This window comes from Podarcis muralis, chromosome 6 (assembly GCF_964188315.1).
Source record: "Podarcis muralis chromosome 6, rPodMur119.hap1.1, whole genome shotgun sequence".
Lineage (NCBI taxonomy): Eukaryota > Metazoa > Chordata > Lepidosauria > Squamata > Lacertidae > Podarcis > Podarcis muralis.
In genome coordinates this window covers 68,560,023-68,587,185 of record NC_135660.1, presented here as the reverse complement: position 1 = coordinate 68,587,185, position 27,163 = coordinate 68,560,023, and the positions used below count along the sequence as shown (strand labels likewise).

At 43.6% G+C, this 27,163-nt stretch overlaps 2 protein-coding genes across 6 annotated transcripts in view; one reads left to right on the top strand and one right to left on the bottom strand.

The window, feature by feature from the left end:
• ASCC1 (activating signal cointegrator 1 complex subunit 1) overlaps window positions 1–362 on the bottom strand; it is a 54,578-nt gene extending 54,216 nt beyond the window's left edge. For all 3 annotated transcript variants that reach the window (XM_077930507.1, XM_028729584.2, XM_077930509.1), the window contains exon 1: window positions 213–362. The gene's annotated coding sequence lies outside the window, so the exon portion shown is untranslated. The remainder of the gene's footprint in view (window positions 1–212) is intronic.
• Window positions 10–22,793, top strand: ANAPC16 (anaphase promoting complex subunit 16). 3 transcript variants are annotated; one of them, XM_028729586.2, is made up of 4 exons: window positions 10–123; window positions 8,212–8,369; window positions 20,768–20,842; window positions 21,982–22,793. In XM_028729586.2, the coding sequence occupies exons 2-4, from the start codon at window positions 8,228–8,230 to the stop codon at window positions 22,095–22,097; spliced, it is 333 nt and encodes a 110-aa protein (XP_028585419.1). In that variant the 5' UTR covers window positions 10–123; window positions 8,212–8,227; the 3' UTR covers window positions 22,098–22,793. The 3 variants fall into 3 exon arrangements, with proteins under 3 accessions (XP_028585419.1, XP_028585420.1, XP_028585422.1); XM_028729587.2 differs by having other exon boundaries at window positions 25–169; XM_028729589.2 differs by having other exon boundaries at window positions 99–160.
• The last annotated feature ends 4,370 nt before the right edge of the window (window positions 22,794–27,163 follow it).

The window sequence follows — 27,163 nt, the reverse complement described above, 5'->3', positions numbered from 1 at the left end:
GGGCCAGAGGAGGGAGGAGGAGGAGGCCCCCGCCTCCTCAAGCGACGCTGTACGTATTCAGGGCGTGCTCGTGGCCGCCAGCCTCCCAGGCGCGCGCACGTCTTCCTCGCCGACGTCATTCCGGTAAGGCTCTCGTAAGTGAAGTTGAGGGCGGCTGAGGGTAAGCGAGGTAAGGACGAGATAAGGAGGGGAGATTCTGCCGCGTTACTTACCGGGGGTGCCGTGGGGCGCACTAAAGCGGCCGTGGCTGGTCACCGGGAGGCCAACGGGCGAGTAACAAAAGGCCGCGGTTGTTCGGCCTGGTATCTACCTCACATTGGCGGGGTGGCTGCGCGCATGCGTCTTTCGATTCGGTTGCCCGCCACGGCGCAAGCGCACTGGGCATTTGAAAGTCAAGTCGGCGGGGTGTAACGCCGCGGTGAGTTCCGCCGTTCCCACATTTCTTTCTGGACATGCTGCCACCCCTGTTTTCCGTGCATGTTTACTTGCGGAAACCGTCCTGCCAGCTCAGTGGGCCTTAGTCGCGTCGCACTTAAGAGCAGGCCCCATTGAACGCAGCGAGGGTTCCCTTCTGAGTAGGCACGCAAAGGATCCTGCTGCTCGAATTAAGAGGGGAAATGTTTGGTTGCCAAATCTGCAGGGTAGGCAGACGTTTTACAGGCGTGTATAAAAAGTTGGGCAAATTTTACGTTCTTGAAGTCAATGCACAGGACCAAGTTTGTAGGTCTTTGGAAAATAAAGGGGGAAAGGCTGCTTAAAGCATAGCAGAAACGCTACATAGCTGGCCGTGGTTCCATCACCTCCCTCTCCTCACCTTCCAGCATTTTGTATTCAAATAGAAAATATATTAATGACTTACAGTTGACACTTGCAGTGACCCAGAATATAGTAAATAAAATGTCTATTCTGCTTTATTGCCCTCATGATTGGAGGTAATTATCATCACAAACAAGGCAACTGGGAAGCTAGCCCAACTGAGAGTAAAAAGAATTCACTGGGGCTGGGATCAGTCTGCTAGGCAAACCAAAGGATGTACATAGATATTGATTTATTCTTGCAATAGTTCTGTGAAGGTCACATTCTATACAGAACAGATAGTTCAATTAACGAACTAGCTAAACAGAATGTCTGTGCTTGTATCTGTCATGTCAAGAAGTGAACCCCTGATTGTCCATATGTAATAAGTGCTTGTGCAACTGGGTGGCTTTTTTATTGCAAACCAGCAGAGATACCACTGCAGCCTAAAGGTAGTCGCAGGGACGCGGGTGGCGCTGTGGGTAAAAGCCTCAGTGCCTAGGACTTGCCGATCAAAAGGTCGGCGGTTCGAATCCCCGCGGCGGGTGCGCTCCCGTCGCTCGGTCCCAGCGCCTGCCAACCTAGCAGTTCGAAAGCACCCCCGGGTGCAAGTAGATAAATAGGGACCGCTTACTAGCAGGAAGGTAAACGGCGTTCCGTGTACTGCACTGGCTCGCCAGATGCAGCTTGTCACGCTGGCCACGTGACCCGGAAGTGTCTGCGGACAGCGCTGGCTCCCGGCCTCTAGAGTGAGATGAGCGCACAACCCTAGAGTCCGTCAAGACTGGCCCGTACGGGCAGGGGTACCTTTACCTTTAAAGGTAGTTGCATGACTGTCTTTTGGTAGCTTATCATGTCTACGTGGGCACCTGGAAACTGTTTCAGTGCAAGCGTGTCAGTGCATGGTTGAAAAGAAAACCCTCAAGATGGTACTCAAAAATGTAGAGAGCGTTTAATAAGATGATGAATTCCCCAATGAGTTTCATTGGAAGTCATTCTTGAAGGCACAAGAATTCCGTTGGTTGGGTTACTCCAATAGTACAGCACCTCTCCCATTTGCTGACCTTGTGGTCTCAGTATGGCACGTGACATCATGGGCATAGCCAGCCCAGGATTTATGTTGAGGGGCAGGCTTTATATTAGAGGGCAGAGCCTCAGTGAGTTAAGTATTTTTATTGATTTACTTGATTTCAGGGGGGCAGCTTCTCCCCCCCCCCCTTAGCAACACCCATGCGTGTAATCAAGTGACAAGGAAAGTGTGTTCAGAAAAGTTCTATTCAGCTGAATGCATGGGGGTGCAAACTCAACCCATCCACCCGTCAGCATTAGCATCCACCCCTGCCACTGAATGCAGGTTGAGTTGAACCGCAGCCTCCTTGTGATCATAACCTGTGTTATCAGAATTCCTGATTGCGGAGAGGTTTTTAAGTATGTTAAGTTGAATATGCTTTGGATCTCCCTTCAGACTTTTGTGCTGAATATGGCATGGTTGGGAGTGGAGAGTGTGGGGCAGGTGTGTTGGGGGTGGCCTAGTGACCTCTACATATTTTGTACAGCTGGACACCTAAACAGAGCTAAAGTGATTCTTGTTTCACTATCTGAAAACTTCTTTCCCCACAGTAGCCACTAACGTTGAGTTAAAAGTTCTCTGCAAAATGTCCTGCAGTTCCATGTCAGGACACAATTTAAAGATACAGATTTCGTTCTGCCTAACTTTCACCCTTCTTGCCTCTTTTAGATGGTACCCTCCCTCATTACTTCATTAAACTGACCTGATTTGCACATCATTTTGTGCCAAACTATGGCTTAGAGGAAACAGGTGTATGGGCTCTTGGAAAGCCATTTTCTCACATCCAGACTGGGGCTTATGTTTAAGCTTTCTTAAACCACAAGCTGTAACTGAAGACCAAGGATGAGCAGAGTGGCTGTAGGGTCCTCTCCCTGAGCCCTGTGCGGTCCCACTAGGCCATAGTTTGATAACATGTAAGCCAAGCCATTGTTGATCTCTTCCAGGAGTTTGAGCCCTTGGCTGCAAAGTAAGGGGAAAGTGTGTTGTGGGGCTGGGGCGGGAGAAGGAGAAGCAATCTCTTTTTTTAACAATAGGATGCAGAAATTGGTTAGGTTTGTGTCTTTAAATCTTTTCTTTAAACCTGCTGACACCTAGCTCAAAATTTGTGAGGCTATTTGCTACCTACATCTACTAACAAAGTAGTTACTACACAGTGGAATGAACCAACCTAGTAATAGGTCTTGCTCACTGGCCTACAACTACATAGCATGATGAGTGGTCCTCTCCCAATTGTGACCCCACAAAGGTGCCCGTATATCTATGCCTGGCTCAGTGATATGGGGAAACACTGATGGCCGGCCCTACTAGCTTCAGACATGTTATGCTATCTCTGGTGGACACTGAAGCCCCTGTTGAGGCTATGAGGAGGTTTGCTCAAAGACTGAAGAGGTACAGTATGAAGGTAGCTGGCAGTCTCAGAACTTTAGCAAGATATTTGTGGGGACACACCCCTCCAACTGTTCTGTTTCTGGGAAATGCCTCGTGTTACAGCCATTTATTTCATATCTCATATAAGCAATGGTATATCACTCAAAGGGCCAAACTAGATGTGACATTTTTCATGTTTTTAGCCCTGACATGGCTGGTTGGTTTTTTAAAAAATAGTCAATGTGAGGAAGAGCTAGATGGGGGTGTGGCCGCTGTCGCATGCTGACAGCTTCTAGGAGCCACAGATGAGAGCTGAGTGCAGGGTGGGGACCAAGGAGGACATACTGCCCCAGCAGGAGCACATTGTGTCCCCCACCAGAGGTATTACCCCTCCCCTAACACCCCATACACCCCCACACAAGGCTAAAGGCATGTACAATGTCACATCCATTTTTAACCTATTGATTCTTTTGCATTTGTTCGGGTTCTAATGTCTCTCTGCTGTAGATTATTTGATTTCCTTCTGACCATGTTTGCTTGAAGGGCAGAGAGCAACAGCAAGCGTCTTCTAGTGGCTTAGGTGAGACAGCAAGTCTGACTGGGGCATTTTTATAGGTTGTGAAGTGCCGCATGATTCACTTGGGTGCACTTGTGGCTTCCTGGTTGGTTTCCCTGCAGTTCCTTTGTTTGCTCAGAGTGTGGCAGTGGCGCCCATGAACTGAGTTTCCATCCCAAGTTCAGGACTTGCTGTGCATGCCTTCATTACATTATTATATTACATATCCTCTTGTATTTTGTGGGATTTCTCTGACTACAAATGGCATGAAGCCACTTGTTGCCTTACAGAGGTAAGGAGATTAACAGTACAATTCTGTGCATCATTAATTGGAAGTAAGTCCTGATGATTTAAATTGGAATTGCTTTCTAGCAGATGTGCATAGGTTTGCATGGTTTGTGTCACAATACATTCGTTAGTCTTTAAGGTGTTGCAAAACACCTTGAGGTGTGTGGTTTTTCTTTTGTCACAACAGACTAACACTACATTGCTACTCTTTTTGAACTTGCTTTCATAAAGACCCCCAAAAGTGCCTTTTTTGAATCTGCAGTAGCTGTGATTCTAACCGGAACTTAATTGATGGAAGCACATTTCAGGTTATTAACCTATGTCTGTGACCATATGGGATAGAAAGAGGTTTGGGGTATGTTGATGGGTTTGCATAGCAGCAGAAGAATACTTGAAATGCCCAGGACCTTTCAGAGAGAGAGAGCCTACATTTACAGTCCAAAGGACAGCTACTTGAATCTTCATGCTTAACTACTTAGAGAGATTCTAGTTGTACTAGATTTCTTTCCTTTGTTTATTTCAAAATCAGTGAACCGGTTTTCCCAATATTCTCTATCCTGTTGCAGAGAAGACACTGAAGTCTTTTAAAAAGAAGGCTATAAAACCCCTGTCTGGCTTATAGGCCATCCAGTGACTCCTGTGTACCTCAGAATTGATAGCTTTGTTGGCTTATACTAGCTAGGACAACACAAGGAAATACAAGCTCACAAAAAGCCATCCTTGATTGGATTAATTTACTGCTCCCACTGTGGCCAGCTTTTGGAAGATGTATTTCCTCCAGCAAATGCTTGGGTACCATGCTGAGCCATTGATCAGGTAGTCATTGGAGTATGGCGATTTACAAATGTGAAATGGGCTGCATGGCTCATAAAAGAGGAAGGAAGATGTTGTACATAATTGTGGTAGATCTGGAATGGATAATAAAAACAGTAGGTATTCGGTGACTAAACAGACAGCAGTTGCTTTAACTGTGTTATGTGTGTTGTAGGTTTTTTTTTTTAAAAAAATCTACATTAACAGCTTAAAAGAGCATTTTCTTTAGGTTGTGGGAGTAGTTAATACTGTAAGATAGCCGGCTCCACAAAACAACCTGAAGGTTTTGTATCTTACTTTTAAAAGATTTTACCCATCTTTGTTAGCCTCTGATGGTGAAAAGAATCCTGTGGCATCTTGGGCCAATTCTTTTGTTACTTTCTGCACTTGAGAACTGGTATCTGGAATGCAAAATAAATGTGCATGGCATCTCTAAAAATCGCACCCGCCTAGGCACAGCTTTTTGCCTGCAAAACACACCCAAGTGGCAGCTGGAAAAGCTGTGAGCACTTGGCTCAGGTGTGTTTTGCACGTTAAAGCTCATTATTTGTGACCTTTTATAATGATTTCAATCTGTTCTTGATCACAATACCAAATTCCTGTCTAGGAGCACCTAATCTTCTAACAGTGAAGTTAAAAGCATGTGAACCTAATGCATCCTGGACCCCTGGGAGATTCATGGAAACTTCTCTGGCCTTTGTAAACTGCTTTGAGGTTTTCCCCCACATTCCAGCAGTGTATGCATTTTATTAAATAAATAAATGCAAACAATATAATGAAATGTATGAAATTGACCTTGGCTTTTGAGGTGCCGCAGAACTCCAAAGTTTGGGTTTCTGCATTCTGGCTGCCACCCAGTGGTGAAAGTTTTTATTGCATTTTGTTTCTAAGAGCAAACATGTTGCGAGCAAATGGAGCAGTAGGGTACCCATACGTATTGTGGCAAAAGGTGAAGAAGAGTCAAGACTTGAGAGTTGGGGATGGTGCTGTGGCTGCTTGTGGTCCAAATATTCTTATGCATTGCTGAGAACAAGAGCACCTGTAGCTTTTGTTTGTTTGTCCTACAGATGCAGATTCAAGTTTTATATATTCATCTTCTACCTCTTAATTCCTAATGGGTTTAAAGAAACCTGGCTCCCAAGGTTAAACTGTTTGATTTCTGTAGACTCTCTTTTTTTCTTAGAAAAAGAAAAGCAGAATATCCAGCTGCATATTTTTCTACTTGACTGTGTTTGAAAGTCAAATCTATTTTGATTTTTAAAATTCTGCAGCAATCCCATTTCTCTCTCTCTCTCTCTCTCTCTCTCTCTCTCTCTCTCACACACACACACACACACACACACACACACCACATATAATTGAGCCATTTTCTCCTTGCCAGCCTTTGGTTAAGTGTACACAGTGCCAAGCACACTGCAACATGTCCAGCATTTTCTTTGATGGCAGGCTTGCCCACATCTTCTGTTGAGAGATCCAGCAGTTGCACTTCTCCCCGGAGCCACAGTATGTGGGTCATTCAGAGTTGCTGGGTGGAGATGGATGGTGTGGAACATGCAATCATGTTTTGCTCTGAGTACCTGACTTGATGAGAACTGTCTGGGTTTGAAAGCCCTGCAGCACTTCAATAAAACTACTATTTATTTGAATGAATGATGCTTTAACCTATTCTCAGTGTCTCATCCTTGGGATGTTAGGCCACAGCCTGCACTGCAGAGAATAATCATTTCTGTCGGCATGGTGTCCCATCAGATTGGAAGGAATTTGCATCACTACCGAAGCTACATGGAATCTGGCTATCAGGGACATAACTTTGGTTAAAACCTTTCCTGGTACAAAGGTCTCTGTGGTGTCTGAAATAGCGTGAATTCATGCAGCTGATATGTAAGCTGCCATGCCTCTCTGTTATCATTTATATTTAACAATCGGCATTAACTATGTTGAGTATAATTAGTATAAATTAAGCTTTCAGCAAGTTAATCCTTTTCAAATCATATTGCTGTCTTAGCTCAGACTTTGTGCTGGGTCACAGAAGATATGTAGCACAGCCTCCAGCTTTGATCTATTGAGTTATGTAAACTAGCTAAATTGTGGGAGGCGGATTTACACTGTGCTCCCTTTGAATCTTGATGTGTTTCAATAGTATGGTCTGGTGGGGGAATTAAAAAGTTGCCAATTCTAGCTCAAAGGCACACAGCTATATTGTGATTGTGTGATCTGTTTTCTCAGCTTGCAATCCTAAATACACAGACTTAGAAGCAGGCCCCATCGATAATGTTAGAGATTACTGTGTTTAAGAAGAAATAACATAATAATAAATAGTCCAGTAGCACCTTAGAGACCAGCTAAGTTTGTTCTGGGTAAAAGCTTTCGTGTGCATGCACACTTCTTCAGATACCGATGGACTTACATTTCCTGCAGCTCAGTGTGGTGCCTTCCATGATTCTAGATTCAGGTAGATAGCTGTGTTGGTCTGACGCAGTTGAAATAAAAAAATTTAAAAAATAGTCCAGTAGCACCATAGAGACCAACTAAGTTTGATCTGGGTATAAGCTTTCATGTGCATTCACACTTATTCAGATATGTTTAAGAAGATTTGTTTTAGGTTGGGATGGCAGTCTCTGAAATTGTTTTTTCTGTCACTGTTCTCATAATCACAGGCACCTAGATTTTGTGGGTTTGCTTGGAAGCAGGTTTTCAATTTAATTTGAGTCATGGGTCCGGAATAAATACATTGACCTTCCTTCCAGCCTAGGAAGCAGGGCTAAACCTTTTGACCAGAAGCTGGTGCTAGACTGGCCACTTGAGTTACACTCTTCTCTTGCTAAGACAAACAGAACATTATCTCAAACCAAGTCCCCCATTAATTTGAATATATTCCCCAATTATCTTATGTGTGAACAAAATGCTGTTTTCCCCCAGTTAACTCAGCTGTGTGCTGCTACACTCCCTCCACTGATAGCCTCACATAATGTAAACAACAGCACAAGAAGAAGAAGAAGAAGAAGAAGAGTTTGGATTTGATATCCCGCCTTTCACTCCCCTTCAGGAGTCTCAAAGCGGCTAACAATCTCCTTTCCCTTCCTCCCCCACAACAAACACTCTGTGAGGTGAGTGGGGCTGAGAGACTTCAAAGAAGTGTGACTGGCCCAAGGTCACCCAGCAGCTGCATGTGGAGGAGCGGAGACGCGAACCCGGTTCCCCAGATTACGTGACTACCGCTCTTAACCACTACACCACACTGGCTCTCGAAGAAGAAAGCAATCAAGATGGTACATACACTTGAAGCACTTGGTTTTCATGTCTTCCTTTCTCTTGCCTTTAGGTTCAGATTGAGCAAAATGGCTGCCTCTTCGTCATCGTCTTCGGCTGGCGGAGTTAGCGGAAGTTCCGTAACTGGGTCTGGGTTCAGCGTCTCAGACCTTGCCACACCAAGAAAAGCTCTCTTTACGTACCCCAAAGGAGCTGGCGAAATGTTAGAAGGTAACTGCTCTGCATATCTCCTCCTTTTGCGTCAAGGGAGTAAAAAGGGCACTGCTAAACATCACATAAGCTTTCACCCTTGTGCCTGTGCAGCAGGGGCTTCCGTAGGTCTTTGCAGTAAAGTGGTTTTCTATTGGTGCAGGCGAGAGTGGTTAAGAGCCAGGAGGTAGTAGCGGTAAAATAGTTTTGTGTGTGGCATACAGGCTCTCAGCTTATGCTGCTTTCCAGGGAGTGAGCCCCAATGAACCTGGGGGGGGGGGACTTTACTTCAGAGTAAACCTGCTCAGGATTGCCCTGTGCTGTGTGCATTCTAGTGGAGCTTGTGCTACTTTTGTTATCCCTTTGCATCTCTTCAACTTGCATAGTTGGATGGAGTCGTTCGCCCAGTAAGCTGCATTGATTCCAGGCACCACTCGGCTGATGTTGCATTGCTGATCTGATCTATTGGGCTTTGGAATGTCGGCAATGTATGATTTGCACCCTTGTTTCAGGATTCGCTGCAGATAATTATAGAGCCCGTTTGGATACTTAGGAGCTGCCCGGTATTAGCCAGGAGACTGCCTGTCTCAGAGCCTCTGGGCTCATAAAGGAGAGCATGCAACCACAGCACCTTCTACTCAGTTAATGCTTGACCCATCTTTCTGTCCTGCCTTCTGCATCAAGCAGGACTGGTTGTGCTCTGCAGCAGGCAAGATAAGCCAAAGGGGTAAAGTCAGAGGCTGCAGCATCTCCAAGCACTTAAACAGACAAGCAAAGTTTTTAGGTTAGCATCTGGCAATCCTATCAGTAATAGATCTCCAGACACACTTAAGGACATCATAAGAGCACAGCTGAATCTGGTCAAAGGCCCATTTAGTCCAGCTTCCTATTCTTACAGTGGCCAACCAGATACCTTACAGGAAGCCTACAAGCTGGACTGGAGTGCATCAGCACTCTCCCCATATGTTCCTATTTTGCCTTGGCAGCGCCTGGATTTTTCTCCTCCTCTTGCTTACACTTACCCATCTTCTCCCTGCTTAAACTTTGAGTTCAAGCAGGAAGCAGCAAAAGCATTTCATTCCCCCGCCTTTACAGAGTCCCAAGTAGTCTTTAGACTCTTGTAAGGGCACTTTGCCTTTTGACTGTCAGACTTTATTTCAGTGGCTTAGATTTCTTGGCCAGTATGCTATGCTGTCAGTACAATTGCTCAGGCTTGATGGATGATAGCCTGTTCATTAAGATCTGAGGCAGTAGCTACTACTTAGCAATGCAAATACATATCAGTCAGAATAAAGCTGCCCTGGGTTCTACTGCTGGAGCAAGATATTGAATTCTAGGTAGCTTTATACTGACCTGTATGTCTTTTAATCCTTGAAAGCAATCGATTGCTAGTATATGTAAAGTTTCAGTATAGATTATATTTATTAGGATAGAGTTGGCCATTTCCCCCAACAGCTCAGGACAGTTAACAGTATGACAGCAAGAAAGGATGGATCCTCTTTACATTTACGTTTTAGGAGTAGGAATGGAACTGAATTGTACAATTAGTCCTGTGCATAGCAAGAACAAATTATATTTATCCAATTGCCATATCTGGGTATGGCATGGTCTGCTTTTAGAAGCTGCCTTCCCTATAACAGGTGGCTCACAAGTCTTACCGATATCAGGAATAGGATGCACCGTTCAGCTGTGGGACTTGAATCGGATGTGTCCTTAAGGTTTGCAATTGGTGGCAGTTTCCAGACTCACTCATCCTAGGTCTTTTTGCTGAAAGAATGAATCTTTTCCCCATAGGCATTTCAAGACTAAAAACTAACATATTGAAACAACACAAGGCATGGGCACGGGGACTTGCTCATCGCCAAAAAAAATAGCTTTGGAAGCACTTGCCATCACATAGTGTAGCTTCTCCATCCAAGAATGGTAGGCATTTATTTTTTAAAAAAACAGAAAGTTGGGATGGAACTCTTCCTTTATAAAACATGGCAGGATGGGTGGGTATAGTTGCTGTTTCCTTTCTTGAGAGGTAGTTGCTTTTCATTAGAGTTTTATATGCAGAGTTCGGTGTGGGGAGGGAAGAGCAATTGTACTCTGTAGATCATGCCATCACTTTGCATGAATACTTGCCATGTTGCACTAATTATATACTGTGTCACAACCCTAATTAATATGTATACATATTAGCATCTGTATGCCAAACTGTTGGATTAATTAAGATTAAATGCTTGTCCTCAAGCTTAATGAGCCTCTAGAACCAATTAAAATATTGATGTATTTTTTGTGTTACTGGGCATGTGCCCAGGAGAGAATGTCTGATGAGGCTTTTTGTTCCCAAAAGAAGAAATAAGACTCCTCAGCTGCCACATATATTTAAGAGAAGTTAAAAAAAAAAACTTCCTACACTGAAAATCACCCACTATCCTTCCCCCACTTTGTTGCAAATAGTACTGGGAAAGTGTGGGGGGGGAGGGGGTGATAGTTGGTGAGACTTATACTAAATGGATTGCTCATATGAGGAGGGGGAATGTATGGCTCCACCACAGTTAGGAACGCTTAATATCTCCAAAGCAATTGCCTCCACCACCCCCTGCCTTTTCTCATGACTACAACAGTAAAGATTATGATAGCTGGAGGAGAGATTTCTGATAATTTAATAATATTTTTCTGATAGCATAATGATAAATCAGCCTTGCTTACAGGGGGATAAATTGCTTACAGGGCTTCCTTATTCGGGTGGGCCACTTCTTGCCATTTGTCAAGTCTGGCAGCCTGTTGAGCAAAGACGTGGAGCTTCTGGCCCTCCAGATGTTGATGGACTACAACTCTCCTCATCCCTGACCATTGACCATACCGGCTGAGGCTGATGGGAGTTGGAGTCCAACAGCATTTGGAGGGCCACAGGTTTCTTACCACTGCCTCACCATGCCCTAAAGCAAGGGTCTCAGATTGTAATATACTTTTTTGAGGGGATACTAGACCAGAAACTGAATTTTGATTCTTCAAAGAGCATACAGTAAGATTAGCTGCAAGTTGGTGAAATGCCAAAAGAACCATAGTGTTATGCATCATCTTTCGTGAATATTAATATGCATTTCTAGCCTTTTGATCATTCACATGGATCAGAGTATCTTATCTTCCCCCCCCCCCCCATTAAAGATTCAATTTTTGTCTCTCGGTAGTGTTTTCTACCTCTCCATCAGGCATTTGGTTGAAATAATCAACTATTTGCAGACCTACACCCCCCCCCCCCACAGTTTAGAAGAGGCAAATGAAGAAGGACCTTAGATGATGATCAGATGGGTGGTATAAAATAAAATAAAACAATCACAGGGTCTGGGTCAGTTCATATGGGGAGAGGCAGTCCTTGAGGTATTGCAGTCCTGAGCCATTTAAGGCTTTATAGGTCAAAACCAGCACTTTGAATTGGGCCTGGAAACTTAATTGGCAGCCAGTGCAGTTGGGCCAGGATCAGTGTAATATGCTCAAAGCATCTTGCCCTGGCGAGCAACCTGGGCACTGAATTCTGCACCAGCTGAAGTTTCCAAACCATCTTCAGAGGCAGCCCCATGTATAACACATTGCAGTCATCTAGCCTGGCAGCGTTAGCACGCTTCTACCATGGAACATAGTAGACACCCCCACCCACTCTGCACAAACCTGCTGCTTGAAAGAGCCTGCAGTGCCTTCCTTGTACACGGAGGACTCCATGGTTCACAGGTTAGGGAGACAGCAACTGACACCTTCAGTTGCAAGTTCCAGGGCTCCACCAAGCACCCAAACAGAAGTTATAATCCCCTGGGAATCCAGATATAGCCACCTGCAGCCCACAAAAGATCCGATTTTGTTAGGGAAATGGGCAGAGAAGGAAGACGTCTCACTTGAATTGCAACAGCAAGCCCATACAAAGGATTGCATGTGGAATCTCTGCTTATGGATTCTTAGGAGAATTGAAGTCACGGGCACAGACAGTAGGGTCCAGCATGCAGATAGGTGTCCGATGCAGACATACCCCAAGACAATGATCCCCATGTTTAGTTGGATCATTGCCGGCATCTGCTGGTTATTTCTCCAGCAGGCCTCCTGACTGATTTTCTCTGCTCCTTCTCCTTCTTTGGTGATCACTCTTGGCCGAGTAAGATTGTCTTCAATGAGCACAGTCTTAATAGTGAGTCCGGAAGTGGCTGGATCCACACATCCTTCCACAGTGGGGACGTAGGTTTCTGGGTGGGAGTTGATCATGGTGAGGGTTTGCCAAACGTGCCTTCCCCTTAGCACGTTTCTCCCTTTTGTCCTGACTTAGACACCTTGACACCTTTGGTGAAGGCTGTTCTCCAACTGGAGCACTCATAGGCCAGTGTTTCCCAGTTGTCAGTGTTTATACTACATTTTTCTTAGATTTGCCTTGAGAGAGTCTTTAAACCTCTTTTGTTGGACATCAGCATCACACTTTCCATTTTTAAGTTTGGAATAGAGTAGTTGCTTTGGAAGTTGATAATCAGGCATCCGAACAACATGACCAGTCCAACAAAGTTGATGTTGAGGAATCATTGCTTCGACACTGGTGATCTTTGCTTCTTCCAGTACACTGGCATTAGTTCGCCTGTCTTCCCAGGTGATGTGTAAAAATTTTCGGAGACACCATTGATGGAATCTTTCAAGGAGTTGGAGATGACGTTTATAAGTGGCCCATGTTTCACAAGCATACAGTAAGGTTGGTAGTACAGTAGCTTTGTAAACAAGCATTTTGGTTTCCCTGCGAAGGTCCTCAAACACTCTGCACTTCACTCAGGAGAAAGTTGCACTTGCAGAGCTCAGGCAATGCTGGATTTCAGCGTCAGTGTCGGCCCTTGTGGAAAGATAACTGCTCAGGTAGGAGAAGTGATCAACATTTTCTGACGTTGCACCATTGAGTTGGATTTGTGGCACTGCAGAGGGGTTGTTTTGTGCTTGTTGGTGCAGCACTTTGGTTTTTGGGATGTTGAGCAATAGGCCAAGCTTTTTGTAAGCTTCTGTGAAGCTATTTAGGATGGTTTGGAGGTCACCCTCTGAGTGTGCACACACCACGTTGTCATCAGCATATTGAAGCTCTATGACGGAAGTTATAGTAACTGTACTCTTTGCTTTCAGCCAACTCAAGTTAAAGAGCTTTCCATCAGTAGCAGGGTAGTTGTGGGGGAAAGAGGGCAGGGCTTTAGTAATTGCACAAAGGAGGACATTTTCAGCTTGGCTACACCAGCTGCAATTCTCTCTCTTCTTTGCAGTATTAAATATTAAAGATGCAGGGCCCTGGTTATCTTTTTTCACCTGGCCACCCTACTCCCCTTTGCTTCTGGAAACCACTGGGAGAACTACTGTTCAATATATGATTTTTACCCCAGTGAGGGGTTTCCCTTTGACAATGTATAGGATCATGGCAATGAAAATAATAAATAGAGTTGGGGCGATAATACAATCCTGTTTAATACCTAATCCCACTGTGAATGGTTCACTTTGAGAACCACTGTTACCTGTGATTGTTGCTGTCATATTATCATGGAGGAGCTGAAGGATGTTCAGAAATTTATCTGGGCAGCCAATTTTCAGAAGGACAGTCCACAGGCCATTACAATTTAGTGTTGAAAGCTTTAGTCAGGTCAATAAACGCCATATACAGCGGTTGATTTTGCTCTCTGCATTTTTCTTGAAGCTGTCGAGGAGTGAAAATTATGTCCACTGTCCCCCTATAAGGTCGAACCCCATTTTGAGACTGAGGAAGGGTAGCCTCAGATATAGTTAGGAGACGGTTTACTAAGATCCTTGCAGGAATTTTGCCGGCCGCAGCTAATAAAGAGATGCCTTGATAGTTTCCACAGTCTGTTCTATCACCTTTTTAAAAAAAGGTTGATCATTTTGGCTCCACCACGTAGCAACAACACTGCTTGGTTTATTATCACACCGTTGTTATCTAGGGGTGGGAGAGACAGGAGAGCACTGAGTTTTGGGGGCTCCACCTCCTTGATCAGTGGTCCAGTGGAATACTTAAGGAAGCTTGCCTGGCCTCTAGTGCAGTATCATTTTGGTACCAGGAAAACACCTTTCAGATCTTCCAAATGAGCCATCTGCTCATTTCGATTTTATTGCTGTTGCTTTTATTGCATATATTTTCATTGCTTTTGTTATATATAATTTCTCTCTCTCTCTTTTGTTTTGCTCTTTTATAGCTGCCCTGGGAAAGTTTCTTTGAAGGGTGGGGCATAAATAGCTTTAAATAATGGGTAGAAGCTGCAGCTAGGTGCTCATTAGGAGTTGTTGAGTGAGTAGTTTAAAGAGGGTGTTGGCCACAGAGGTACTGTTCGATTTTTTGCAGGCACCATCTTTCCCATTCGTAGGCTTGCTGCTGATAGCACTGTTTTGAGGTTCACCAGTTTCGGGAGAACATGCACTTATGGAGATAATATTCACCCCATGCAGGAAGTTGCATTGGAATTATCTCTCTGGTTACTGTGTGTTCTGCTTGATGTGCCCTGGATCTGATCCTGTGAGGAAGAATGCATTGTATTGGCTAGCAGTACCAATGAGCGAAGTACTTGCTGTTTATCAGTGACCATGTCTGTGCTCCTCAGTGTGTTGGGGGGGGCTCATTTAATTTCATTGTACACCGGTTGTACAATGACAATAAATGTATTGTGATTATTATTATTATTATTATTATTATGTGTGGTGTAAGCTTATGGGAGGCAGAACCTGCAGCAGGGTAGTCAGGGGGAAAAGAGGCTCCTGCACCTTTAGTAATTGCACAAAGGAGGACATTTTCAGCTTGGCTACACCAGCTGCAATTCTCAGTTCTAAGCAATATTAAATATTAAAGATGCAGGGCCCCGATTATCTTTTTTCACCTGGCCACCCTACTCCCCTTCGTTTCTGGAAACCACTGGGAAAACTGCTGTTTGGGATGCACAAGTTGGGAGCACTCCTTTAGAAAAGCAGAACTAGCTACCCAGTTCTTTGGACCCTGACTCTAAACCACTTCAGAAGTTTATAGGCTCCAACACATAAACATCATTTGTCTGCCTTTGTCAGTGACATACCTCTGAGCCATGGCGGCTGCATATTGCATCAAACGTCTCATGTCTCCTTCAAGTTAGTATATATGTCCAGTTTTAAAATAATAAATTTTACTTCTTTGAAAAGTATAATTTTCTGTTCAGTTCTGGCTGAAGGATTACAGATTGCGGCTGCTAGACATTATGTGGAAAATTCCACGTTGTTTCCTATCTGGAGAAATCTAGCTTTTAAGAGAGTTTCATTACAGATCATTCTGCACGGACATAAATGCCATAGATTGCAAAATGGTTTGTAGTGTTCAGGAAGCAATATGTTCAAAGAAGAAAAGGAATCTTAGAAGATTGACTAAAACTGGTTGTTGTTGTTTTTTCCAGCCAAGTGGTTCTCTTGGCTTAACGAGTTAAAATGCTTTTTTTTTGGCCTGGTAACATGTACTGCCTTTGTCAGTTGCACTTAACTGACACCTTTAAACTTCTATACAGTGGTACCTCGGTCTACGAACAGCCTAGTTCACGAACTATTTGGAACACAAACACTTCAAAACTGGAAGAAGGTGTTCTGGTTAGCGAACTTTTTTTGGAATCCGAACATACTCCGTCCGGGGGTGCACTTCCATTTTAAGTGCCACACTTGCATAGGAAAAGCACGCCTTGGTTTAATAACACTTTGGTTTAAGAATGGACTTCCGGAACGGATTGAGTTTGTTAACCGAGGTACCACTGTATTAGAAATGACAGCACAAATAAAAGATAGTGGGTGTGATCCAGCAGAACTTAAGCACGTTCTGGTCCCACAAAAACAATTAGACTTAAAGGTGCTTAACTGTGCTTGGACTGTGCTCAGCAATGACCTAGGTGGCTAATAATACATCACTAAACTTTAATGCCTGTGCAGCTTTACTCAGATGAGTTATAGAAGTACAGTCTGGCAGAAGCAAGATGTTTGTCCTTCAAAGGGCTTTTTGTCCTTTTGGCCGGACTGTGCATTTTGCAGCCTTAAGTGCATCATCTATCTCAGCTCAGACACTGACCATAATATGGTGTTGCTGAGTTCCTTTGGGCTGTGTGCTGGAGGTCAGCTGTATGTGAGAGCATGTCATCTCTTAGAACAATCATTTGGATATTTCACTTTCACTTACAATTCTCTCACTATGGGGAAGGATGTTCCCCACAAAAATACATCTGCAAAATCAAATGTGGGAGCTGCAGCTTTGCTCTCTGCCTCTCCAAGGTACAGAGCATCGTGGAAGGCTGCCCCACAGAACCAGGACAACCTTCCTCTCCTCCACCAGACAACTGTTGTGCATGCTATGTTGTGACCAGGCCCCTTATTCCAAGGCCCTCCCGGACCTCTCCAGGTACCTCCTGCAGTTGGTTGCTGCCCCAGGCCCTCTGCTTGTAGTCTTCTTTGAGAAAAGCAGATACCTTCACGCATCCTATTCAGACACATCAGATGGGGCTATGTTGGGAGCATGTTAAATATTAAGCCTCAGAAACTCCTTTGCATGCTTTGCAAGTATTCATGAAACTACAAGGCAAACTCTTCGGGTAATTGTCAGCAGAATAAAGAGATGTATAGGATTCAAAACAGACCTGAAGTTCCTCCAGTTAAAACAACCAGCCCTTGCATGAGTTAGACTAAGGTAATTAATCCCTGTACTAAATTATTTCTCAGATCCCGCAATTGCAGGGTGGGGGTAAGCCAGGTGTATAAGGCCACTGAGTGCCCACAGAACCAAGAGTGCAGAGGTGGCTCCTTTGGAAGCAGTCTACACACACAGTCACTGACCAGTGTTGTCTAAGTGTAAATTTCCTCCAAGCCTTGACTGCCCTGTTTGAGCAGGTCACCAGTATGAAGCAAAAACCCTTCCAGTAACTGTACCCCCATCAGTAAATTATTTGGGGCAAAGTACCACACATCCCTGCTTTGTTCTAGTTGTGGGTGCCTCCAAGGAAGAGGGGAGAAAACACAGATGTCTATGGTGAGGCAAAGTATTTCAAACTGTAGTTGGGCACAACCGAAGCACAAGACTGTTTTATTTATGCCCAAAGTCCCTGTAAGGGCAGATTGCAGATGCATGTTAATTTCAAAATGTACACTAAAAGTGTGCAGTGTGCAGTAACTGATTTCAGTTTTAGTTTTCAAAATCGTCCAACTTCATCTGGAACCCTTGCCTAATAGCATGAGACTCTTAATCTCAGGGTTGTGAATTCGAGCCTCATGTGGGGCATTGCAGGGATTGGACTAGATGACCCTCACAGTGCCTTCCAACTCTAATCTATGATTCTCTGTGGCTACCACTGTTTAAGATGGGCTTGGGGAACCTCCTCTGTCTGGCAAACCTAATCTCACTTGCTCTACCCCTTCCCAAACACCTGTCCCTTTCCACAGGGAAGAAGTCTCTTCCTGAGGAAACTGTGTGCAAAACTTCACACTTCTGGTAGCTGAAATCTTTCTGCTTCTCTCCAACCATAATTTTTAGTGATATGCTTTATAGCCATTTGCTCCACTAGCTCCATTCTGTCATAACTCTAACTGCCTTCAGTGTATATAGAGTGCAGTCATTTCCCCTCCTGCCCCCACCAAACAATCAAAGGCATGTTTAATACATTTTCCTCCCTTGAAACTCTATAGTAGAATCTCTGAAGTCTACACGATGGTCATGGGGAGTCAAAATGGTACCTCCTCTTTTCTCTTCTGTATGACTGACAACCCATTCCTAACCCTGTTTGCTGGGATGAGTGAATTTTCTTTCTGAGCAGGGAAGCTGGCGGTCTTGTGCAATTCCAAGTTAGAGGAATCCAGTGCTAACTACTCTCTGAAGATTGTTCCCATAAGGTGGGAGGTGCTAATGCACTCTCTTCAATGAGTGATGTGGCCATGGTACATCTTAGAGGTTTTGTCCCAGGGATTTGCATAGTGGCCTATTTTTGATGTTGGATTGCCTGTACTTGACAAGTACCCATGCTCATATTGATTAACATTCTGCAATGTGAGCATGAGTTGCCAGCTAAAAAACCGGCTGCTTTTGCCACTGTTTCCATTCACTGCTAAGATTGCACCTTGAGATGCTAAAACATGTATTGTCCTATTCTTTTCCATTGCTCTCAGGTAGGCAAGGTGTGTGTTGCCATTATGGATGAGTCACCTATAGTCTCCTGAGATTAGCAATTCCTGGGGAGAATAGGCTCCCCCCCCCCAACCTCCCTAAAGCCTTGGGTTGAGAATCACCTACAGTTGCTTTTGGGCACTGACATGGTGCTCCGTCTTGTAGCTGCTTTGAAGAGCTATTGAATCTTAACTGAAATCCCACTATCTTTGTGACACTTCCAGAAAACCAAAGAATTGTTTTCTTTGAAGGGTGAAAGTCCTCGTCTTTGTATTTTAAGGCAATTAAATTGGAGTTCATTTGGCTTTTTGAAAGAAAGAAAGAAGGAAGGAAGGAAGGAAGGAAGGAAGGAAGGAAGGAAAGAAAGAAAGAAAGAAAGAACGAACGAACAATAGTAACACAGGCTAGTCAAGAACAGGTTTTCTGCACTTCAATTCCATAGATGTTAGGAGGAGGTGTCTGCTTCCGTTGATCTGTTTTTCAGTCCAGATATCACTTAAGGAGCTAATTCTTCTTTTTTCACATGGGTAGCCTTGCTACTGGGAGCATCACCTCAGGGTGCTGTGATAGTGAAAGGAGCAAATTATGTGCTAGGGATAATTGGGAAGGGGATTGAAAATAGACTGGCCAAGGTCATAATTCCTTCATATAAAGTTTGGTGTGGCTGCATTAGGAACCCTGATTGTGCCCCATCTCAGAAAGGATATGGTAGAGCTGAGAAAAGGGCAGAAAAACAACAACCAAATTGATCAAGGTATTGGGAGCATCGTTCTGATATAGAAAAGCTGAAGCATCTGCAAAACACTCTTTAGTCATTTTTCTCCCTAAAGAACTAAAGAGCGGAGTGATAGAGTTTTACAAAACGTATGAACAGAGAGCAGTCCCTGCCTCCCCTCTCATAGCTCTGGGTCACCCAAGGAGATGATTGGCATTATTATACTTGGGGCAGACAAAAGCATACTCCTTCACACAACACAAAAACTTAACTTGCAGGATTTGCTTCCCTGAGATGTAGTGATGGCTTGGAAAGGCAAATCTGTGGAGGGTAGATCCATCAGCAGCTATTTAACCATGGTGTATCATAGAATCCTAGAGCTGGAAGGGACAACGAGGGCCATCTAGTCCAACCCCCTGCAATGCAGGAATCTTGCCCAATGTGGGGCTCGAACTCATGAACTCATGAGATTAAGGTTTTCATGCTGTACTGACTGAGCTAAATCTATGTGATGGTTAATGGAATCTCCAAGTTTCTAGGCAATATTTGCTATATTTGTAGAATGCCTTTTGTCCCTAACAGCTAGCAAAGGCCGTTCGCGAGAAAAACTTCGCGAGGGGCTTGCTCAATTTGTACGACACACCCTGATTCAAATTTTGCATTCCAGTGTCTCTGTTTAACGTGGGTGCAGTAGCATAGGAAAGTGCCTTATAAAGAATTAGGCCTGTGGTCAATTTCGCTCAGTATTGTCCAGGAAAAGTGGTCATCCAGTTGCTGCTGGACTCCAACTCCCATCATCCCTGACCCAGCTGTGGTGGCTGGTGCTAATGGGATCCAGAGCCCAACAACATCTGAAGGGCCATAGATTCCTTCTCTCTGGTGTAATTGCCTGGCAGTGGCTTTCCACGGTTTCAGGCAGGAGATTTCCCCAGTGTTCCCTGGAGATGCTATCCGGCAGAGTTTTTGTGAAGTCTTGCAGGCGGTTGTTTAATTGTCACTCCCCGCCCCCTTTTTTCTATTAATGATAACAAAACCAAAAACCATTTTCTATCTCAGTACTCCATGAGTCCAAACCCAGGTTGGCTTGAATCCTTGGTCCAAAAAGAAATGGTTGTTGTTTCCAGTGGCACCGTTAGATGGACATAGGGAGGCATAAAAAAAGTAACGGGACCCCTGACCGTTAAGTCCAGTTGCAGACGACTCTGGGGTTGCGGTGCTCATCTCGCTTTCCAGGCCGAGGGAGCTGGTGTTTTGTCTGCAGACAGTTTTTCCGGGTCATGTGACCAGCATGATTAAGCCGCTTCTGGTGAACCAGAGCAGCGCACGGAAACAGAGTTTACCTTTGTGCTGGAGCGGTACCTATTCATCTACTTGCACTTTGACATGCTTTTGAACTGCTAGGTTGGCAGGAGCTGGGACCGAGCAACAGGAGCTCACCCCGTTTTGGGGATTTGAACCGCCAACCTTCTGATCGGCAAGCCGAAGAGGCTCAGTGGTTTAGACCACAGCACCACCCGCATAGACTAAATTATCTTCCCCTTCTTTTTACAGATGGCTCAGAGCGATTCCTATGTGAATCTGTTTTCAGCTACCAGGTTGCATCCACATTAAAGCAAGTGAAACATGGTAAGTACTCTCCAACTTATATAAGAATCGTCAATGGATATATCGATAGTAAAAGTTCCATAATCATAGAATCATAGAATTGTAGAGTTAGAAGGGACCCTGTTTGCAAGTGGTTGTTTTTTTTAAAAAAATATCTTAATCTAGTTGATCTCTTGTGAACCTGTTGACACAATGTTATCTCAGATAATAGAATTGCAAAAGCAATATTTATTTATGCAGTCTATTTCTTGAAACCTCTATTACTTACTCCTGCGTTGTATGCATAAGAGGAGTAGTATGAATGCTGCATTCATACTAGGTAGTCTTGTGAGATGCAATTCTGCTGTTAAAAAAACACTCTCTGCCCCACGGGTCAGTTGGTTTGAATATGACCTCCTCTCCTCCTTCCTGGCTCACATGGTATATTGGAGATCAGTTGGTATTTCTGAAGTGCCATCAAGATGCAAGAGATCTCTATCGGATACATATATATTTTTTGTACTGCAGTTCTGTGAAAAATGTTCAAAGTGTTATCTGGTTAGATTAACTTTTTGTGTATGAAACTAGATAATGTACTGTTCCAGCCATATTCTGTGGCCCAGCAGATTGGACAAGAATCCTTCAGTTGCAATAATCAATCCAAGTGGACTAAAAGTTAGATGACTGTTCTGAAGTCAGATTTCCTTTCAGATCTTCATGTTTACTGTGCAAAAGCAGTTCTACTGGTGTCTTTTTCCGGGGAGTAGATTCTGGTTATATAAACAACCTTTCTTTACATTTATTGAAAGCTATTGTAATTGTAATCTGTAGCTCAGTAGTACAAAAGGGTTTTCCTCTTTGAAGACATTAAGAGTTTTCCTGCACCCCCTGGGGAATTGAGTCTCCCACAACTAAAGGAAGGGGGGCTTATTCACACTTATTCACACCTTTCATCCTGCTTTTTCCAGGCACAGGTGAATGTACATCTATAAATAAAAACAAAACTTAAATTTTGTTGCAGATTGAAACCAACTTGCTGAAGTGGGGGTGGGGGGAGAACTTTTCTGTAACCAATGAAAGAATTGTCTGCGGCAAGAGACTATTCATGGCTGTTAATGTGTTTCATTTGAAAAGCTTAATTGAAAGTTTATTGCTAACCACAGTCAATTTTTTTGTTGCAGATCAGCAAGTTGCTCGGATGGAAAAACTTGCTGGTTTAGTTGAAGAGCTGGAGGCAGACGAATGGCGGTACAAACCCATAGAACAGTTGCTGGGGTTCACTCCTTCATCGGGTTGAAAGTTTGTTGATGTGGAAAGATAAATCACTTGCACGGTTCCCTTTCAAAACACTTGGCTGTTTTCCATTGCTTGAACTGCAGTGTAGTAAAGAACGGTCCATAACTGGGCTGCCTCTTACCAGAGCCAGTAAACTGCAGACACACAAGGTTTTATTAAAGAAAAAAATTTATTCGGTTTTCCAGCAGCCTCACTCAGGACCTTGTTTCAGGAGGGTGTGATTGCTGTAACTAAGGAGATACAATCAGTTTTTGAAGAAGAACCTGTTTGCTCAAAAGGGAAGGGGTGGCTATTTAAACTTACAACCCTTTATGCTGACCTTGGAGCATGTGTGCTGAAAGTTGGCTGGGTAATTGGACCCTTGTTACTGTTCAAGTTAAACTCCTGGAGGGCAGAGTCAAAAGGCAACAGGCTTTGGCCTTAAGCTGTCCCTTTGAAGATGGATATGATAAAACAATAGGATAGGATCACTTGAAGGGCAGAAGAACATTAACTGTTTCCTGTATTTAGATTCCTTGGTTTTTGCTGAGTCTGCATTTTGTCAGCTGTTTCTCTCTTAACTGACTGTGGAAATATTGGCAGAAGATGACTGCTGTTAAATGCAGAGCAAGCCTCTGAAAAGCAGCGTTGGCTGTCCTCTCCTTTGTTCCAATTCACTTGAACCGTCTGTTTGGCAATTAAATTATTTCTACTGCTATGGTGTCTGCTCCTGTATTCTTTTCAAGGGCTCTGGAGTCAGGAAAAAGGGAATCAACTGGTGCCAACACAAGCTTCTATAAAGCAGCTGCCCATATTTAAATCTTTTTTAAAAATCTACTCCATAAGGATGATTATGAGTCAAGTGGATGAGTTTTGCTGCTGTATCTGCCAAAGCACAAGAGCGGCATCTCATCTTAAGCACTTATTTGCTTGTAGAAGACGTTTTACGGATGGGTTTTGTGTATCCTGGTTTCTATCAAATTTTAAGGACAGAGTCATATATTACATTCAGGAATGTTTTTGTGTATTTTAGCAGTGCTCCACCTACACGGGCAGTGTAGTGTGGGAGGCAGGAACTGCTGTAATACTGCAGCCACAACTTTGCAAGCAGTGGGTGCTCAAAACCAAAAAGTTGCTGCTGCAATTTTGCACCAGATTTTATCACAAGTCTGCTGTGGCTTTAATATAAGAAGATTGGTAAGAAAAACACAGCTCCTGTACAACTTCTGTGCAGCCTTAAAGGGTACTAAAACATTTCAGTTTATCTTCTTTGTTTTTCGCTCTCATGAAGAGTTGGAATGTTTTGAAAGGTATATAGAAGTTCAAGTCCATCAAATTTGTCAACTCTCAGCCTAAGCCTAACCTAAGTTACCTAGATTTCTGTGGAGCTTCCTTTTAAGTAAATTATGCTGAGGCTCAGCAAACTGCGCTTTCTCGCCTTTTGTGCTCTGTATGGACAGTTGCTATGTACCAGGGCTTACGTGGAGTTGCAAGGAATCCAGGTCCTCGCAGCATCTTCTGATACTGGGATAGCTGCAGGAGCGAAGAAATCCCTATGGTCTCTGGAAGACAGTCCTGCACTCGTTTTTTATAGTAACATCCCAGCATTATGCAAGTTTATGCATGCCCTGTTGCTTTCAGGTTGAGGAGAAATTCCAGATCTTCAGTGACAAAGAATAACAGCCTTGCTACTGGGACAGGCCAAAGGCCCATCTAGTCCAACATCTTGTTCTCACGATAGCCAACCAGATGTCCATAGAAGCCTGCAAGCAGGACCTCAGCTCAACAGACAGACAATGGGACACACAGGCATGATCTTTAACCAACTTGAAATGCTGAAGAGCATCTCTTTAGCTACAACTGCAGGCTGACCATTAGGACTGGACTTCCAGTTCGTCTGTTTAATTTTTGTTACAGATTATTCAAATTCGTCATAGTTTGAGGGTCATAATTTTACATTACAAATACTATGGAGTTGATGTAGCATGCTAGCAAACTGCTGCTCCACATCTGCATTCATAATAAAAGGTAAACGAAGGATATTAAATTGCAAACAGCTGAAATATCTAACAAGTTGACAACTAGTGAATCATTTCCATCTTCTCATAACTGATCAAGCTGTCCATTTCTCTCTCCATTGTCAACTGTCCAGAAATGTGTCACATGCAATGGCTATACGGAAAAGTCTCATATCCTTTACACAAAGCCACATCTCAAATTATTTCATAGAAAGTGGGTGATCATTTGAGGCAAAGCATTCTTAATCCAAGGTATAGTCCAACTAGAACATCTCAAACTGCACAATACATCATTCTTTTAAGCATGCACATACTGAAATTTGTTAGCAATCTGCATTCCACAATTTTTATCATAGAGCAGATTATATAGCAAACTTGTTATTAAGCAGGGGGGAAATTTTGTGAAATTATCTATCCCATTAAAACTCTGATCTCAGGGTCCAGGTCAGTTCATATGGAGGGAGGTGGTCCTTGAGTATTGCGGTCCTGAGGTGTTTAAGGCTTTGTAGGTCAAAAACAGCACTTTGAATTGGGCCTGGAAACTAATTGTCTGCCAGTGCAGTCAGGCCAGAATGCAATATGCTCACACCATCTTGCTCCAGTGAGCAATCTGGCTGCCAAATTCTGCATCAGCTGAAGTTTCTGACTGTCGGCCTGTCAGGGAGGACACAAAGGAAAATAAGAATTGGACTAAGCTGGAAGTTAGAGCATTTGGGACATTCAGACTTAAAAGGATTAAGAAACAGAATTTGAGTTTTACTCTTAAATATAGAGGTCTGGATGGAAGAAAATGGACTTTCTTGAGATAGAGCTTTTCTAAGATTGGGTGTTTGAAGCTAAAGATTACCAAGAAAACCGGCAAAGTGGAGCTGAGAGAGATTTGGACATGGACGTGAGGTCTCCAGGCTGATAGCAGTTAGACTGATGGACATTGGGGATCGATACCGGGAAAGGGGGGAGGGAGATTTGGAATCCAAAGGGTGTAAAATTATATTTTGAATCTTTTTTTATTATTTTTTTATTTCGTTTTGCTGTGTGTATTAAAAAGGGAAATTCATGGAAGGGAATTGGGGTCGTTCTTGGGGGGGGGGAATTAATGTTGAAAGAAGGTGGATTTTAAAGGGAAAGTGGTTATATAAGATGAACTAAATTGAATATTGGGTTAAATATAATAAGTTTTAAATTTGGGGTAAGAACTTGTGGAACTAATCTAATGGAAATGGAATACAAGAGGAGGAGGGGTGGGGAAGTCCTGGAAAGATGTTAATGAAAATAAGGTTTTAAATGCTTTTTTCCTTTTTTTTCTTTTTTTCTTTTTTATGTTTTGGATTTTTTGGAAACTTCAATAAATATGATATTTTTTTAAAAAATGAAGTTTCTGACTGTCTTCAGAGGCAGCCCTACGTATAATGTGTTGCAGTAGCAATCTAACATGGAGGTTACCAGAGCATAGACAACAGTTGTTAGGCTGTCCTTATCCAAATAGGGGCACAGTCTGGCCATAAAATAATCTTTTTACCCATGTTGGTTTTCTAAAAAGAAATCTGCAACATCTTCATTAACATTAACATTTTGACCCTTTTAAAAAAAGAAAAAAAGAGGTGGTTCTTGACATGTTTTCATTCTGAGAAACGGAGGGAAGGGGAAGATTATTGCAAAGTAATTTTGATCAATGCTTTCCATTTAACGTTTGGATCTTTGACCCATCCCAATTCTCGTGGTGGAGGTCACCATCTCGAGTGCATCGTCCTTTCTTAGAAGTGGGAGGATTGTGGAACGCCAAACATGCCGTAAAAATAGTTTACAAGCAGAGAGAATACAACAAAAGGCCTTGTGCAGTGATGTTCTCAGGGTTTCCAGGAGATGCCAGAGGAACATTTTGTACTGACTCAAGCCTTTTCTGCAGCTCTTCCCTCCCAAAGTGCTACAATCTGTACATGAACTCTAATTATGTACAAACAAATCTCCTGCCAACATCTCCAGATTCAGACAGCAGAAGGGTGGCTTCTTAAATAACTTGGAGCAAACGGCACAGCAAATATTATCGATCCGAGCCAAAAGGAAGCCGTACAGCAAGCTAGTACTTCTGACCTGGCTTGCTGCGCTGTTGTGTGTGCTTGCAGAGCTGAAACTAGCACATTTTCTGACATGTTCCCCATCATGTGGCTTCAGTCACGCATCTATGTCTTGTTGTGCTGGACTCCTGCATCCTGGAATGGGGCCACTTGCTCCATTGTCCGTGCTAAAGGAGCAGCACACCCTTCTGAACAGCTTTGTTTTGTTTCTCCTTGAAGGGCACCGGTAACCCATGAGCAGATCAACTGATGGAAGTGATGGGGATAGCTTCACCTGCTGAATTCGTGCTTGCCATGTGGTAGTTAACAGCAGCATTAATGGAAGGGGGATAATAGACAAGATGCTTCCACCAATACTTCAGAATAGCAGTTGGTGGAAGCCACTGGAGTGGAGAGTGCTCTTGTTTGCTGGTTTCCCCATAGGCTGGCCACTCTTGAGAACAGGATGCTGGCCTAGATGGGCCTGATCCAGCAGGCTTTTATTATATAGGCAGCCTTGGCTCCTACAATAGGTCCTTGTATTAAAGTGGCAGGGTGGGGACACCCTCCACATCACGAAATGGTTCAATCATGAAGCTGCAATAGAAGACCCCAGTTTGATGTTCTGTGTCTTTACCAACTGTCCATTGTACAGGAATTGGAGAGATGAAACAAGAAGGGTGTGATGATAGGGAAGCCTTCAGCCGCTTAATTTCTGCATGTCACACATGTTCACAAATGCATACCAATGGGGCCGGTGGGTGGGTGGGGAGTTGGTTAGTGTTGCCTGTATAGGTTATCAATTAGTAAACAGACCTAAGGAAGATTACACCAGGTGATTGCATATTCCCTTTCAGCCCTAGGTGTCTTTGTTGTTGTTTTTAAATTTCTCAGTACTCTGTGTCCTGGAACGATTCCTGGAGTTTGTTTAAGGAGTACTAAGACAATTCTCTTATTTTGAAAACGCATTTATAGGAGGCAGCATGGAACAAAGCGCTTGTTAGAACATTTGTAAT